The sequence below is a fragment of the Centropristis striata genome, chromosome 15 (genome assembly GCF_030273125.1).
Source record: "Centropristis striata isolate RG_2023a ecotype Rhode Island chromosome 15, C.striata_1.0, whole genome shotgun sequence".
NCBI lineage: Eukaryota > Metazoa > Chordata > Actinopteri > Perciformes > Serranidae > Centropristis > Centropristis striata.
Window position 1 is genome coordinate 2,552,066 of NC_081531.1, and position 17,093 is coordinate 2,569,158.

The 17,093-nt window shown below is 35.9% G+C and overlaps 2 protein-coding genes across 2 annotated transcripts in view; both read right to left on the bottom strand.

The window, feature by feature from the left end:
• Nucleotides 1–2,093: 2,093 nt before the first annotated feature.
• On the bottom strand, nt 2,094–4,275 carry LOC131986838 (E3 ubiquitin-protein ligase TRIM39-like). The gene has a single exon (XM_059351972.1). It carries the CDS (start codon nt 4,045–4,047, stop codon nt 2,653–2,655), a length of 1,395 nt encoding a protein of 464 aa, XP_059207955.1. The 5' UTR covers nt 4,048–4,275; the 3' UTR covers nt 2,094–2,652.
• Nucleotides 4,276–7,028: 2,753 nt separating this feature from the next.
• Nucleotides 7,029–17,093, bottom strand: part of chm (CHM Rab escort protein) — a 22,237-nt gene continuing 12,172 nt past the window's right edge. Inside the window, exons 13-17 of the mRNA XM_059352442.1 lie at nt 14,536–14,599; nt 13,704–13,800; nt 12,017–12,115; nt 10,221–10,366; nt 7,029–7,501 (exon numbers count right to left, since the gene is read on the bottom strand). Coding sequence (XP_059208425.1) covers nt 7,229–7,501; nt 10,221–10,366; nt 12,017–12,115; nt 13,704–13,800; nt 14,536–14,599 — 679 coding nt within the window. The 3' untranslated portion in view covers nt 7,029–7,228. The remainder of the gene's footprint in view (nt 7,502–10,220; nt 10,367–12,016; nt 12,116–13,703; nt 13,801–14,535; nt 14,600–17,093) is intronic.

The window sequence follows — 17,093 nt, forward strand, 5'->3', positions numbered from 1 at the left end:
TAATATGGTCAGAAATGACAGAACACCATATTATGGGACATCCAAAAACTGAAATAAGTCATTATAGCATGTCGATTTTTGTCAAATTCCTAAAAAGGCCAGAAATTTCCAAATTATAGTCTGTTAAGGTTATAAGTCTGTAAAAGTCAGTATAGTATGGATTTGAAAATCATTGTTTTGTTTTGTTTTTTTACAGCGTCTGAACTTTTGGGGAATCAGAGTTGATTTTTTTTAATTAGTGAGACTTAAAACGAGCTCATATTTGAACAAATTGACGCAGATTTATTAATAAAAGATCAGCCTTTGTTGATTCTCAGAGGGGAAAAAAGTTGCAGCGGCAGAAATATTAAGAGGTGTTTAAAGTAAAAAAAATCTACAATTATAGACAGTTACGAGTTAATGGATTAGTCAGCATTGTTGGTAAACAGTAAACTGGTTTATAGCATGTCAATTTTTGTCAAAAATTTAAAAATGGGTCAATTATAGTCTGATACATATTCCTGTAAGTCGCTTTGGATAAAAGCGTCTGCTAAATGACTAAATGTTAATGTAAATGGAGCATAATATGGGCAGAACAGACAGAAAAACACCATATTATGCAATGTTGAAAAAATGACCCCCTCAAAAAAAAGTATATCATGTTGATTTTTGACAAAAATGGTCAAATTTCAAAATGGCTAAAAATGGTTATTAATACTAATAACAAGGTTAAAGGAACATTTACATAAATAAAAGCAGTAAATCTTGATGTTGAACCACTCAAACTTTGGCCATTTGATGCTATTTTGGGTCCTTTACCTTCCTGACAGTGAATACGGGTCAGGAAATCTCACAGCATTGTTAAACATATTAGAGCATGATATGGGCAGAAATAATAGAAAAACACCAGATTATGGGATGTCCAAACATCACCACCTAAAGTCATGCTATAGCATCCATTTTTGTTTAAAATGGTCAAATTTTAAAATGCTTAAAATGGGTTGATTATAGTGTGTTGATACATATTAGAGCATAATATGGCCAGAAACAGTGAAAAACACCATATTATGGGACGTCCAAAAATGACCCCCTCAAAAAAAAGTCATGTTAATTTTTGTCAAAAATGGTCAAATTTCAAAATGGCTAAAAATGGTTATTATTAATACTAATAACAAGGTTAAAGGTGTTCACGTTATTGTGTCCACTCCCTGTAGGTGCAGTTCAGTCTGTCGGCCAGCAGGAGGCAGCAACACACTGATAACATGCAGAGTTTCTCCTGCACTAAATGTGTTGTTGTGTCCTCTAGTGTGTGAGTCTTTGTGCGTCCTGGGGACCATAAACAGTCTGTGAGCTGCATAAATCAGCTCTGAGTGGAGGACGGATGGCTGACACACTAGACTCACAATAAGCAGCAACACAACACAAGAGCTGACACACAATCACACAAAATACACAAATCTACTGAATGTCTTTGACACTAAATCACAGCACAGATTTTTCTCTGCTGCTCTAAAGGTCTAAAGGAGTCTGAATGATTCTGGAGGAGTTTAAACATTTCTATTCTAAAACATCTTGTGCTGCTCAAATCTGTATAAATATAATGTCTCTATAATCTCAGGTCCTCACAAGATCATTTACGAGCCCAAAAATAATAATTCCCTACATTAATGGTGCCCATGACATGAATTTGAAACCTACTGAATGCAGCAAGTAAAAACATTTAAAATAGTTGAATAAAATATAAAAACCTACATCATTAATTGTGTAAATGTTCAGTCAGGAATTCATTATTTTCACATCATCGAGTCGATCTGTTTATGATTTTAAGTCCTCTTTATAAAAAACACTGATACGCCACATTTAAGACTTTTGTTTTTATTACAGAACTCAAACATTTCTGACATTTAAGCCACGCCCACAAACCTGACCCGCCCTTCACAATAAAAGCCCAATAATGCATGAACAGTGAAAATGCCATAAAGTTAATTAGTTTAATTTCAAATATGAAGCAGAACATGAAAGTTGAAATTTGTTAATTAATATAATAGGACAGATTTTTTTCAATATTAATTAATGCTTTATGGTCTCAAATTTTAAATTACAGTAAATTACATGTAAAAATACAAAAAATACACATATTGCTGAGTGTAAGATTAATGAAACTTTCTGTTTTTTACAGTGAAACTTTAAATTAAATGTTAAAAAATAATGACAAAATAAATCATCAGAACACTGTAAAAAGTCTTAAAAAGTTGTCAAACACTTAAAGTAAAAAACACTTTAGTTATTCTACAGAAGTATATATTTAAATACAGATATTAATTGTATATTATCTGTAATTTTAACTAAATTATCAGTAAAATAACTTGTTTTCTGTTATTCGACAGTATTTTTTATACATAACACTCAAACACCAATAAAAGATAAAAACAATCAATGAGAATGATTTTTTTTTTTTTTTTTTTTTACAGAGAATTCACTTTAAAGATTTGATCAATAATCGATCAGGAAACCACAGAGACACCTGCCAGTCAGAGTGATTGACAGCTCTTTGTGATGTGACATCATCATGACATCATCATGACATCATTTCCTCAGACTGACAGAGAAACAAACGTCCCGAGGACAACGTGGTCACATGTTCCTCAAAGACTTCAGGACGACGCTGATCGTCTATTCCTGTTGTCCTGCAGCCACAGAGACCTTCACTGGTAAAACCTGCAGGAGATTCTTCAGATCATAATTCATAAAATATGGAAACATCGTCTCAGTGAAAGTGTGTGTGAAGGTGTGTATGTGTGTGTTGGTGTCAGCATCAGAGAACGACAGCTTTCCTCTGTTCCAGTCCAGATTCACTCTGATCCTCTGAGACTTCTTCTGCACTACGAGAACAGTTCCTCTATCTGATGGTGACCATGAGTAGTATTTATCTCCATAGAACTGTATTCTCCATAATCCAGACGTTATGCCTCCTTTCCTCTGGACAGACTCTGCTAACACACCCAGGTACCAGCGTGTATTGTCTCCAACCTCGACCTCCCAGCTGTGAGTCCCTGAGTTAAAGCCCTCATAGCCCAGAACAGACCAGTAACCATCAAACCTCTCTGGATTATCAGGAAGCTGCTGTCTCTCTCCTGCTCTCAGACTGGTCAGATCTTCAGACAGGATGAGATATGAACTAGCAGTGTTTGGGTCCAGAACAACAGGACTGTAGGAGACCATGTCCTTCATCTTGTTCCAGATGTTGAAGGCCAGGTTGCCCAGGTGTTTGGCCTGGTCTATCAGAGCTCCTGAGAGCAGCTGTGGATCCTCCAGCAGGGGGCGCTGCTGGACTCTTTCCACTGCAGCCTTGTAGTTCTGCAGGAATGAGACGTGTTCAGCTCTCAGCTGGTCCTCTGTGGCTCTGACTGTGTCTGAAAGAGCTGCTATCTCTCTGCTCAGAGCCTCCATCTTCTCCTTCATCATCTGACTCTTCTGCTCCTCTTCCTCCCTCAGTGCAGCCATCCTGGCCTCCTCTTCCTCTTCTAGAAACTGGTGAAGCTTCTTAAACTGCTCCTTAATCTGCGTCTCTGTGCGTCGGGCCTGGACCTGAATGTGTTCTGCTGTTTGATCAAACTTCACTTTTACTTCTTCAAAACTCTTTAACTTCTTCTTTAAAGGCTCCAGAGTTTCCTGAAGTTCCTTCTTGTGTTGTGGTGCAGCTTCATCGATGGGTCTGATTGTGTGCTTGGAGTGTTTTTCTGAGTTTATGCAGACGAGACACACTGGCTGCTGATGGTCCAGACAGAAGAGTTTGAGTTTCTCAGAGTGCAGACTGCAGAGAGCCTCTGAAGCTCTCTGATCTCTCTCCAGTAAGAAACTCGCACACAGGTTCTTTAACGCCAAGTTAGGAGGAGGATCCTTTGAGGATCTTCTCTTACATACCGGACACTCTCTGGTTGGTTTCCCCGTCCACCAGCTCTGCAGACAGTCTCTACAGAAGCTGTGGCTGCATGACAGAAGAACAGGATCTTTAAAGATGTCGTGGCAGACAGAACAGCAGAGATCCTCCTCTAATCTGGAAGCCATTTAGTCTCTGAGTGAAGCTGAAAACACAGCAGACAAACAGCTCAGCCACTTCCTGTTCTCTCAAAGTTACTTTCACTTTCCTGTAAAACTGTCGTTCAGTTTGTGGATTCAGCAGCTGGTGAAGTGGAGCTGTTCCAGTATTCCCAGTAATCTCCTGAAGTCGTGCTCTTTCAGTCAAAGTGGAGGTTTTAGTCTGAAGCTGGATCTTATCCTCCGTCTCTCAGAGTGTGTGTGTGTCTCTTCGTCTCCGTTTGGCAGAATGACAGCCTGTTTCCTGGTTTGTCTCAGGTGAGTCAGCTGAGGGGCGGAGCTTTAACACAACAGTTTATCAGGTCAGAGTCTCATTCCAAACTGGTTCATAACTGACCTGCAGATATCTGAAGGAAAATGTTTCCCCACGAGTCTCTTTACTGACATGCTGATAACAGTCAGTAAAATGTGTTGTTGTGTCCTCTTATATGTGAATCCATAAGAATGAAGGACAGTTTTTTTTTCATATTTCCTGCTCTGACATCCAACAGCACAGCCAGACATTGTTACCCCTGAAACTCTTCTGTTTCCCTCTATTTCCTTATTGTTTACTAGTAGTTGTTCCCTTCAGAGTTTCTGCTGACTTAAAGGAACATTTACATAAATAAAAGCAGTAAATCTTGATGTTGAACCACTCAAACTTTGGCCATTTGATGCTATTTTGGGTCCTATACCTTCCTGATAGTGAATACGGGTCAGGAAATCTCACAGCATTGTTAAACATATTAGAGCATGATATGGGCAGAAAACACAGAAAAACACCAGATTATGGGATGTCCAAACATCACCACCTAAAGTCATGCTATAGCATCCATATTTGTTTAAAATGGTCAAATTTTAAAATGCTTAAAATGGGTTGATTTTAGTCTGTTGATAAATATTAGAGCATAATATGGCCAGAAATAGTGAAAAACACGATATTATGGAACGTCCAAAAATGACCCCCTCAAAAAAAAGTCATGTTAATTTTTGTCAAAAATGGTCAAATTTCAAAATGGCTAAAAATGGTTATTATTAATACTAATAACAAGGTTAAAGGTGTTCACATTATTGTGTCCACTCCCTGTAGGTGCAGTTCAGTCTGTCGGCCAGCAGGAGGCAGCAACACACTGATAACATGCAGAGTTTCTCCTGCACTAAATGTGTTGTTGTGTCCTCTAGTGTGTGAGTCTTTGTGCGTCCTGGGGACCATAAACAGTCTGTGAGCTGCATAAATCAGCTCTGAGTGGAGGACGGATGGCTGACACACTAGACTCACAATAAGCAGCAACACAACACAAGAGCTGACACACAATCACACAAAATACACAAATCTACTGAACGTCTTTGACACTAAATCACAGCACAGATTTTTCTCTGCTGCTGTTTATACAAAAATCGTGAAATCATAGAAAGGAAAAACTACAACAGACTGAAACTCAAAGAAACAGCAGGATGCTCCTTTAAACTGAACACACACTGTAAGAAACAGTCTGACATTTAGAGTGTGTGTGTGTGTCTGTGGGCCATGCCTACCCTTTAGTTTCCCATCATGCAGCTGTGTCTGTCCCAGGGGATTGTGGGTAGGGGCGGTGTGTTGCTGGGAGGCTTTAACAGCAGCTCCCCCACTGATCCACTAACTGGTTCTAAAGGTTGAAGTCTGAGGAACAACGTTCTCTAAAATACTTTTATAACACAAACTTTATCAATTCATCACATGTGGACAACATACTACACTATGACTTTTATTATGAAATTTGGATGACATACTGTACTATGACTTTTATTATGAAATTTGGACGACACACTACTATGACTTTTATTATGAAATTTGGATGACACGCTATACTATGACTTTTATTATGAAATTTGGACGACATACTATACTATGACTTTTATTATGAAATTTGGATGACACAGTATACTATGACTTTTATTATGAAATTTGACGACATACTATACTATGACTTTTATTATGAAATTTGGATGACACACTATACTATGACTTTTATTATGAAATTTGACCACATACTGTACTATGACTTTTATTATGAAATTTGGACGACATGCTATACTATGACTTTTATTATGAAATTTGACCACATACTGTACTATGACTTTTATTATGAAATTTGACAACATACTGTCCTATGACTTTTATTATGAAATTTGGATGACAAACTATGCTATGACTTTTATTATGAAAGTTGATGACATACTATACTATGACTTTTATTAAGAAATTTGGACGACATACTATACTATGACTTTTATTATGAAATTTGACCACATACTGTACTATGACTTTTATTATGAAATTTGGACGACATACTATACTATGACTTTTATTATGAAATTTGGACGACATGCTATACTATGACATTTATTATGAAATTTGACCACATACTGTACTATGACTTTTATTATGAAATTTGACAACATACTATACTGTGACTTTTATTATGAAATTTGACAACATACTGTCCTATGACTTATGAAATTTAGATGACATGCTGTACTAAATCTATTATTATGAAATTTGGATGACACACTATACTATGACTTTTATTATGAAATTTGACAATATACTGTACTATGACTTTTATTATGAAATTTGGACGATATACTATGACTTTTATTATGAAATTTGGATGACATACTACTAGGTGTTTTTCTGTAATTTCTGGCCATATTATGCCCTAATATTTAAAGCATTTTTAGTCATTTTGGACATCCCATAATATGATGACTTTTCTCTATTTTTGGTCAAACTATACTACCAAATGTTTCAACAGACTATAATTGACCCATTTTAAGCATTTTAAAATTTGACCATTTTGGACAAATCGACATGCTATGACTTCTTTTTTTTTTTTTTTTTTTTGCGATTTTGGACACTTACACTTACTTTTTTGCATCTTTTTTGAGAAATTTGCGTTCTCCCAGTTGTGTTAGAATTGCTCAGACAACAGTTTGAATACATGTTGAAGCTTTAATGTTTCCACAGAACAGAACACATTCTGTTTACAGTATTAAATAAGACAGAAAGCAGCAAAATAACAAATAATAAAAAAATAATAAAGATTTAAAACAAGAAATGAAGGCAACTTTAACCCACAATTCACTGCAGGAGGTTTTGGCTTCTGTGGAAGGTTTGCAGATATTCACTGTATTACTCCTCAGTCTGAAGGCCCTGCTCCTCCTCCTCCTGCTCCTCCTCCTGTTTCTCCTCCTGCTTCTCCTCCTTCTTCTCCTCCTGTTTCTCCTCCTGCTTCTCCTCATCGTTTCCTGCTTCCTCCCTCTCCTCCTCCTCTGCTGCTCCTTCTTTCTCCTCCTCTCCTGCAGTGGAGGAGGTGTTTTCTCCGTCGTAGATGATGTCTTCAGGGTTCGGAGCAGGAGGACAGAACTCCTCCTCAGGAAGAATCTTCTGGAAGATCGTCTCCGCCTGAACACAGAAATAATCAACATTCTCTTAGAACGACTCACAGATTTAACTTGACTGTTTTATTTTACTGTTCGAAATGTGATTCACATTTTTCTGCCTCTCTGTCGACTTCAATTATTACATTTATTGTCATATCGACCAATTTACTGTTTACCAACATTAGTTATTATTATTAGTTACTTATTTTGTGGGCGGAGCCAAACTGGTGGCAGAAAGTGACGTTAAGCTGCTGGTCCCAGAAAAATCAACATACTATAATATGACTTTCTTTGGAGGGGGTCATTTTTTGACGTCCCATAATATGGTGTTTTTCTGTCATTTCTGACCATATTATGCTCTAATATGTATCAACAGACTGTAATTGATCCATTTTAAGCATTTTGTCATTTTGAAATTTAACCATTTTTGGCATACCTGTGGCAAATCGACAGGTATGACTTTTTTGAAAAAGGTTCATTTTTGGACATCCCATAATATGGTGTTTTTTTCACTATTTTTGGACAAACTATACTACCACGTGTATCAAGATTCTATTATTGACCCATTTATTGGGCCATTTGAAGCATTTTTGGGCATCTTAAAATTTGACAATTTTTGACAAAAATCAACATGCTATAGTATGACTTTTTCTTGAAAGGTTCATTTTTGGACATCCCATAATATGGAGTTTTTTTCACTATTTTTGGACAAACTATGCTACCACATGTATCAATATTCTATAATTGACCCATTTTAAGCATTTTGAAATTTGACCATTTTTGACAAAAATTGACATACTATAGACCAATTTACTGTTTATGACTTTTGTTTGATGGGGTCATTTTTCAACATCCCATAATATGGTGTTTTTCTGTCATTTCTGACCATATTATGCTCTAATATGTATCAACAGACTGTAATTGACCCATTTTAAGCATTTTGTCATTTTGAAATTTTACCATTTTGGCAAAAATCGACAGTTATGACTTTTAAAGAAGGTTCATTTTTGGACATCCCATAATATGGTGTTTTTTTCACTATTTTTGGACAAACTATACTACCACGTGTATCAAGATTCTATTATTGACCCATTTATTGGGCCATTTGAAGCATTTTTGGGCATCTTAAAATTTGACAATTTTTGACAAAAATCAACATGCTATAGTATGACTTTTTCTTGAAAGGTTCATTTTTGGACATCCCATAATATGGTGTTTTTGGACAAACTATGCTACCACATGTATCAAGATTCTATTATTGACCCATTTTAAGCATTTTGAAATTTGACCATTTTTGACAAAAATTGACATACTATAGACCAATTTACTGTTTATGACTTTTGTTTGATGGGGTCATTTTTCGACATCCCATAATATGGTGTTTTTCTGTCATTTCTGGCCATATTATGCTCCAATATGTATATTGACCCATTTTAAGCATTTTTATTCATTTAAAAATTTGACCATTTTTGACAAGAAACGACATACATACGACCAGTTTACGGTTTACCAACAATGCTGACTCATCTGTTAACTCGTAACTGTCTATAATTATTTTTTACTTATATTTTAAACACCTCTTAATATTTCTGCTGCTGCAACAACTACTTTTTTCCCCTCTGAGAATCAACAAAGTCTGATCTTTTCTTATTAATAAATCTGCGTTGATGCTGTAAAAAACAACAACAATGCAATGATTTTCAAATCCATATGATACTATGACTTTTCTTTTTTTGATTTTGGATGACATAATATACGATGACTTTTATTCTGAAATTTTGACGACATTATACTATGACTTTTATTCTGAAATTTTGACGACATATTATACGATGACTTTCATTCTGAAATTTTGACGACATATTATACGATGACTTTTATTATGAAATTTTGACGACATATTATACAATGACTTTTATTATGAAATTTTGACGACATATTATACGATGACTTTTATTATGAAATTTTGACGACATATTATACGATGACTTTTATTCTGAAATTTTGACGACATATTATACGATGACTTTTATTCTGAAATTTTGACGACATATTATACGATGACTTTTATTATGAAATTTGGACGACATATTATACGATGACTTTTATTATGAAATTTTGACGACATATTATACGATGACTTTTATTATGAAATTTGGATGACATATTATACGATGACTTTTATTATGACATTTTGAAGACATATTATACGATGACTTTTATTATGAAATTTGGATGACATTATACAATGACTTTTATTATGAAATTTGGATGACATTATACAATGACTTATTATGAAATTTGGATGACATTATACAATGACTTTTATTATGAAATTTTGACGACATATTATACGATGACTTTTATTATGAAATTTGGATGACATATTATACGATGACTTTTATTATGAAATTTGGACGACATATTATATGATGACTTTTATTATGAAATTTGGACAAATTTGACTTTTTTTATTTTTTTAAAACAAATTTGCACATGAACTTCCTCCAAGGGATCAATTCTTAAACTTGTGATTTAATTTAAACGTAATTTTGATGAAACCAGACCATTATGTCACATCTTTGTTATTTTTATCAAATTAAATCTTAATTTGAAAAGGTGTTTACACTGTTCTTCCTCTACAACACTGTTAACTGTCGCGCTAATAACTAATAAGCTAATAAGCTAATAAGTTAATAATAAGTGAATTTGAATAATGAAAGTGATGATGTCACAGTCACCTGTCTGACGGCGTGGTCGTGTCCCAGACTGCCGTCTGGACCAGAACACAGGAACACGTTAGACGGGAGGTCGTGGCCTTCGTCCTGCAGCCCCGAACCGTCGACCATGTTGAAGAACATACACCAGAGGACAGACGGGCAGCTCTCTGCAGACAGACAGACAGTTAATAACACAGTTATTATGGCACAAATCATAAAAACACAAACAAAATATTGGAATAAAACAGAATCCATATAAACAACATTTCAGCCGTCTCCACATATTTGAGGTATCTCCATGTTTCCAGCCTGTCTTGTCCTCTCCTCTCTGCTCTGTGTAAGTTTTAGTCTTTAAAGCTGATTGTTGGACACACTTTCATCAAATATCAACATTTTCAGCTCAGATTTGTTTATTTATCCTGATGGAAGCGTTCGTCACACATGGTGCGTTCAAGAACCGTCAGAAAGTTGGAAATCCAACGAATATTTCTGTTTTCACAGTTTCTGGCTGTGATAAACACTGTATTTTTTACATATTTTTTTAAAAGGAAACATGCCAATAAATGCCCCCAGTGTGTAAAGTTCTGAACTCCTGTGAGTATTACTGGGACCAATAACTGATCAGTTTACATTACTGAGTTTAAATTAAATTAATGTGCTACTGCAGATTAATCTGAGGGTTAAAACAGCTAACAGAAACCTTAAATCTGCTCTTTAAAAAGAAGGACGAGACAAAGAAAACAATGTGTAAAATGTCAGTTAGTCAAATGTCAATCAGAGGAGAAGAAGAGAAAAGATCTTTTTTCATTTTGTTTCTATCTTCACGATCACTCTGCATTATTCACTTTTATTTTGTTAAGTTATACTCCTGTACATTACATCCTGTGTGGTCTGATGAAATTAAATGTCAGTCTCACTGAGATCAAAGACTCAAAAACGACAAAATGTCAGATTAACATACAGAAACACTGAGGGGTACACACACACACACACACATGTTTTTGTTTGCTTTACATTGTTTATTTAGAATAAATACCTTTTTGGAATATACATGCTGTCCATTTAATGTTGTACACTACGAACGATATGTTGTGTTTTAAAGATATTATGACTTAAAAAAAAAAGTAATTTGGATGAGAATTTCCTCTTGAGGATCAATAAATTATGTCACATTTAGGACTGGGAATAGGATTGAAAAATGAATCGTGATAAATAAATACTCATTATTTTTCTCCAGAACGCCCTAACCAGTGATTATAAAACCTGCAGTCACTGGCCACTTTATTAGGTACAGTAACTTTAAAAGTTCAGTTCATTAAACTTTGAGTTAATTATTGACGTCGCTGTGATTTATACAGACAGAATAATAGAAACACCTCCCATTATAATTCAGTCAAGTTTAGACTTTTTTTCTTTTTTTTTCTAGATGAGCATAATGAAGTTTTAAATAATGAAATGATAATAATAAAGAAGATAATTGTTGATTCATCAGTCTGAACTTGGTGAAAAGAAGCTGAAGCTGCAGTTTAACAGAAACATGACGGAGAAGCTTCTCTCCTCCTCCCTCATCACCTGTGATGAATCTCCTCATACCTGCATCCATCCATCCTCCGTGTGTGTGTGTGTGTGTGTGTGTGTGTGTGTGTGTGTGTGTGTTCCTGGAGGTTGTTCATGTTATAATTAAAAGCAGAGAACAAAGTGATGAATGAATTAAAGACGGAGAGACGAGGTCAGAGAGGAGAGAAAGTTTACAGGGTAGAAAGAGAGTATCTTTACCAGAGTGTGTGTGTGTGTGTGTGTGTGTGTGTGTGTGTTACCTAGGTCATGTGACTCTGGCGTGCGGAACATCTTGGTAACCACCGGCGACAGGTCCTCGTAGGCGGAGCCAACTGACTGACAGGTGAGATGGACCAAATCTACAGACAGAGAAGAAATTTTGATGACTACAGTTACAGTTACTTTGTGGAGCTTTTACTTTGAAAAACAGCCTTGTCCTGGGTTTCCTGTTTAGACACAGTTACCTCTCAGGCTTTTATTGCGCTAAACTTCTCACACAACATTTAACAGCTGAGATTGCGCCTCTCAAACTGCTCTTAATTATTCACAAACCGTGAGTCCGAACAACAAAATATTAGTCTGATCTGAAATAAAAGTCTCTGCTGAACGCGTTGATGTAGGTTTCATGTCTGTAATAAAAGAAATGTGATCAACATCACAGGTTAGAACACAGTGTTTTTGTGTTTCTTCTAGAAATGTCTGGTCCCAGTTAACATTAGTGTCTATGGGACAGTTGGTTGGAGTTGCTGTCACATTCAGGCTCACTGAGACAAATCTGTTCGTCCCACTGATTCCAGAGTCGGATGTCTGCGACCGCCACAAACTTCTCTACAATCTGTTATAAAAATGATTTATGAAGAGTGAAAGTTGTGGGAACCAGCACAGGTTTTTTAAGAAAAGTTTCAGAAAATGTCCCAGCCTCTCTCCACTCTAGCTGTGATGTCATCACTCTAGCTCTGAACATTCCGTCCAATACACACCCATTATAAACTCTGAAAAAAACACTAAATGTAAACTGAGATTTCGTGAAAAGCGTCTGAGCGATCAAAATGCCAATTTGGCCCAATAAAGTCCCAAGTCTAGTGACCCGTTAAAACTTTTAATAATCTTTCTACGTTAAAGTATAGCGAAATGGCACAGCCCCAAAGTGAGCTGTTCCTGAGCTCTTTTCATGCCTATTTCCCTTTATTTTCTATGGGAAATTTTATCGCCGTTTCTTTGGAGATTTTTTACGAAAACGTTGAGGCGAATTGACGTAAAAAAAATCGCTCCATTCCCGATCATTGTGCAAGTTTTCATGAATCTTATGGCCAGAACTACTCGTTTTTTCGCAGCTAACCAACGCAAGATGAAGAAAAATAAGTATTCAGACACCATGAACACAATTTAAGACCGTTTTTATACAGTAATACTGTGGTGGGTATGGACACAGAGGGGTGTGTGTGTGTGTGTGTGTGTGTGTGTGTGTGTGGAGATAGATGGTGTTTTGTTTTAAAGGCGTTCAGGCCCACTGACTCAGTAACCAATCACACCGCAGCATCAGGACAACACAGCAGAAGAAGAAGATGATGATGATGATTTGACAGGCGGAACACACACACACACACACACACACACACACACATTGCTGTGTTTGTGTGTGTGTGTGTGTGTGTGGTCATTAATCAGTGTTTCTGTTGGTGGATTCATCAGTTTTCTCTTCAAGGACGCTCGAGGATTTTCAGCTGCAGAGCCTCAGTCGACTCCTGCTTCATATCTTTTTATAGATACTTTATATATTTAATAATAAACCGTTTGATGGAATCAACGGCAGCTAAAACTTCCCAGAGCAACCTTTTAATAAAAGCAAGTAAAAGCTGTATATTTTACATGTTGTATATATCCGTTTGACTGAAAACATCAAAGACATAAACAATAAATCAGATAATATTCGGTGGGGTGACTCACATGTTCCGGGCATGCAGGTCATGGTGGACGGGCAGAGCTCCACCATTTTCACCGCCGGACGCCCCGCTGCTATTGGAGGAACCGTTACCATGGAGACCTGACAGCAGACAGACGGACAGGCTGAGTGTGTGTGTGTGTGTGTGTGTGTTTGATTAGTTTCATCTTATTACTGAACACTGCAGGCTGAAACCCAGCGGCATCATAATTCTCTGACCAAACTTAATTCAATATTTCAATATTTAACTCACACCTAATTAGTGTGTTACTGTGTGTGTGTGTGTGTGTGTGTGTGTGTGTGTGTGTGTGTGTGTGTGTGTGTCCAGACAGATGAATTTGGGGATTTTCTTCAGTAATTGACTCTTAATTTAATTTGACTGTTCGTCTCTCTGACTTTCTTCTTCTTCTTCTTCACTCCTCTGGTTTTTTCATTAACAAGCTCCCATGATGCACTGGGGCTGAAGGACGCAGTGACCTCTGACCTGAAACTCTACAAAACACTTTCAAAAGTCAAATAAAAGTCTTAATGCGACCCTCCGACCAGCGGGTTGGCTCCACTACAGCCCTGATGTTCATCCTGCATTTACAATATTCAATGTTTAACTTTAGTTTTTGTTAATATAAACCCTGACTTCTGAATTTGAATAATAGAGCGTCACTACTTTATAGGATTCTGCATTTTTGCAGAAATACACAAAACAATAATAATTAAAGTATCGAAAATTATATAATACGTGTTTTATGAGTTCTCGGTAACCTCCGACTTCTAAAATATAATCAGTTTATCTTCCAAGTGAAGAATAACAAATTGAAATGTTTCAGTCACATGATTTACCTGTTGGTCCGAGTCGCCGGGCAGAACAGAGCCGTCAGTGATCAGAATCGCTCTGGACAGAAACCTGAAGAGACAGAAACATGGTGATTTTATGGTGTAACTAAACTGTTTCTTGGTGTTTTTATGGTGTAACTAAACTGTTTCTTGGTGTTTTTAGGGTGTAACTAAACTGTTTCTTGGTGTTTTTAGGGTGTAACTAAACTGTTTCTTGGTGTTTTTATGGTGTAACTAAACTGTTTCTTGGTGTTTTTAGGGTGTAACTAAACTGTTTCATGGTGTTTTTATGGTGTAACTAAACTGTTTCATGGTGTTTTTATGGTGTAACTAAACTGTTTCATGGTGTTTTTAGGGTGTAACTAAACTGTTTCTTGGTGTTTTTAGGGTGTAACTAAACTGTTTCATGGTGTTTTTAGGGTGTAACTAAACTGTTTCTTGGTGTTTTTAGGGTGTAACTAAACTGTTTCGTGGTGTTTTTAGGGTGTAACTAAACTGTTTCATGGTGTTTTTAGGGTGTAACTAAACTGTTTCTTGGTGTTTTTAGGGTGTAACTAAACTGTTTCATGGTGTTTTTAGGGTGTAACTAAACTGTTTCATGGTGTTTTTATGGTGTAACTAAACTGTTTCATGGTGTTTTTATGGTGTAACTAAACTGTTTCTTGGTGTTTTTATGGTGTAACTAAACTGTTTCTTGGTGTTTTTATGGTGTAACTAAACTGTTTCTTGGTGTTTTTAGGGTGTAACTAAACTGTTTCTTGGTGTTTTTATGGTGTAACTAAACTGTTTCTTGGTGTTTTTAGGGTGTAACTAAACTGTTTCATGGTGTTTTTAGGGTGTAACTAAACTGTTTCATGGTGTTTTTATGGTGTAACTAAACTGTTTCATGGTGTTTTTAGGGTGTAACTAAACTGTTTCATGGTGTTTTTAGGGTGTAACTAAACTGTTTCATGGTGTTTTTATGGTGTAACTAAACTGTTTCTTGGTGTTTTTATGGTGTAACTAAACTGTTTCTTGGTGTTTTTATGGTGGAACTAAACTGTTTCTTGGTGTTTTTAGGGTGTAACTAAACTGTTTCATGGTGTTTTTAGGGTGTAACTAAACTGTTTCATGGTGTTTTTAGGGTGTAACTAAACTGTTTCATGGTGTTTTTATGGTGTAACTAAACTGTTTCTTGGTGTTTTTATGGTGTAACTAAACTGTTTCTTGGTGTTTTTATGGTGTAACTAAACTGTTTCTTGGTGTTTTTAGGGTGTAACTAAACTGTTTCTTGGTGTTTTTAGGGTGTAACTAAACTGTTTCTTGGTGTTTTTAGGGTGTAACTAAACTGTTTCTTGGTGCTTTTAGGGTGTAACTAAACTGTTTCATGGTGTTTTTAGGGTGTAACTAAACTGTTTCATGGTGTTTTTAGTATGTAACTAAACTGTTTCTTGGTGTTTTTAGGGTGTAACTAAACTGTTTCTTGGTGTTTTTATGGTGTAACTAAACTGTTTCATGGTGTTTTTAGGGTGTAACTAAACTGTTTCTTGGTGTTTTTAGGGTGTAACTAAACTGTTTCATGGTGTTTTTAGGGTGTAACTAAACTGTTTCATGGTGTTTTTAGGGTGTAACTAAACTGTTTCATGGTGTTTTTAGGGTGTAACTAAACTGTTTCATGGTGTTTTTAGTATGTAACTAAACTGTTTCTTGGTGTTTTTAGGGTGTAACTAAACTGTTTCTTGGTGTTTTTATGGTGTAACTAAACTGTTTCATGGTGTTTTTAGGGTGTAACTAAACTGTTTCTTGGTGTTTTTAGGGTGTAACTAAACTGTTTCATGGTGTTTTTAGGGTGTAACTAAACTGTTTCATGGTGTTTTTATGGTGTAACTAAACTGTTTCATGGTGTTTTTATGGTGTAACTAAACTGTTTCTTGGTGTTTTTATGGTGTAACTAAACTGTTTCTTGGTGTTTTTATGGTGTAACTAAACTGTTTCTTGGTGTTTTTAGGGTGTAACTAAACTGTTTCTTGGTGTTTTTAGGGTGTAACTAAACTGTTTCTTGGTGTTTTTAGGGTGTAACTAAACTGTTTCTTGGTGTTTTTAGGGTGTAACTAAACTGTTTCTTGGTGTTTTTAGTATGTAACTAAACTGTTTCATGGTGTTTTTAGGGTGTAACTAAACTGTTTCTTGGTGCTTTTAGGGTGTAACTAAACTGTTTCATGGTGTTTTTAGGGTGTAACTAAACTGTTTCATGGTGTTTTTAGTATGTAACTAAACTGTTTCTTGGTGTTTTTAGGATGTAACTAAACTGTTTCTTGGTGTTTTTAGGGTGTAACTAAACTGTTTCTTGGTGTTTTTAGTATGTAACTAAACTGTTTCTTGGTGTTTTTATGGTGTAACTAAACTGTTTCTTGGTGTTTCTAGGGTGTAACTAAACTGTTTCTTGGTGTTTTTAGGGTGTAACTAAACTGTTTCTTGGTGTTTTTAGCGTGTAACTAAACTGTTTCTTGGTGCTTTTAGGGTGTAACTTAACTGTTTCATGGTGTTTTTAGGGTGTAACTAAACTGTTTCTTGGTGTTTTTAGG

Bases quoted from the DNA above. Each gene is read 5' to 3' on its own strand.
- LOC131986838 (XM_059351972.1), bottom strand. From the start codon at position 4,047: ATGGCTTCCAGATTAGAGGAGGATCTCTGCTGTTCTGTCTGCCACGAC.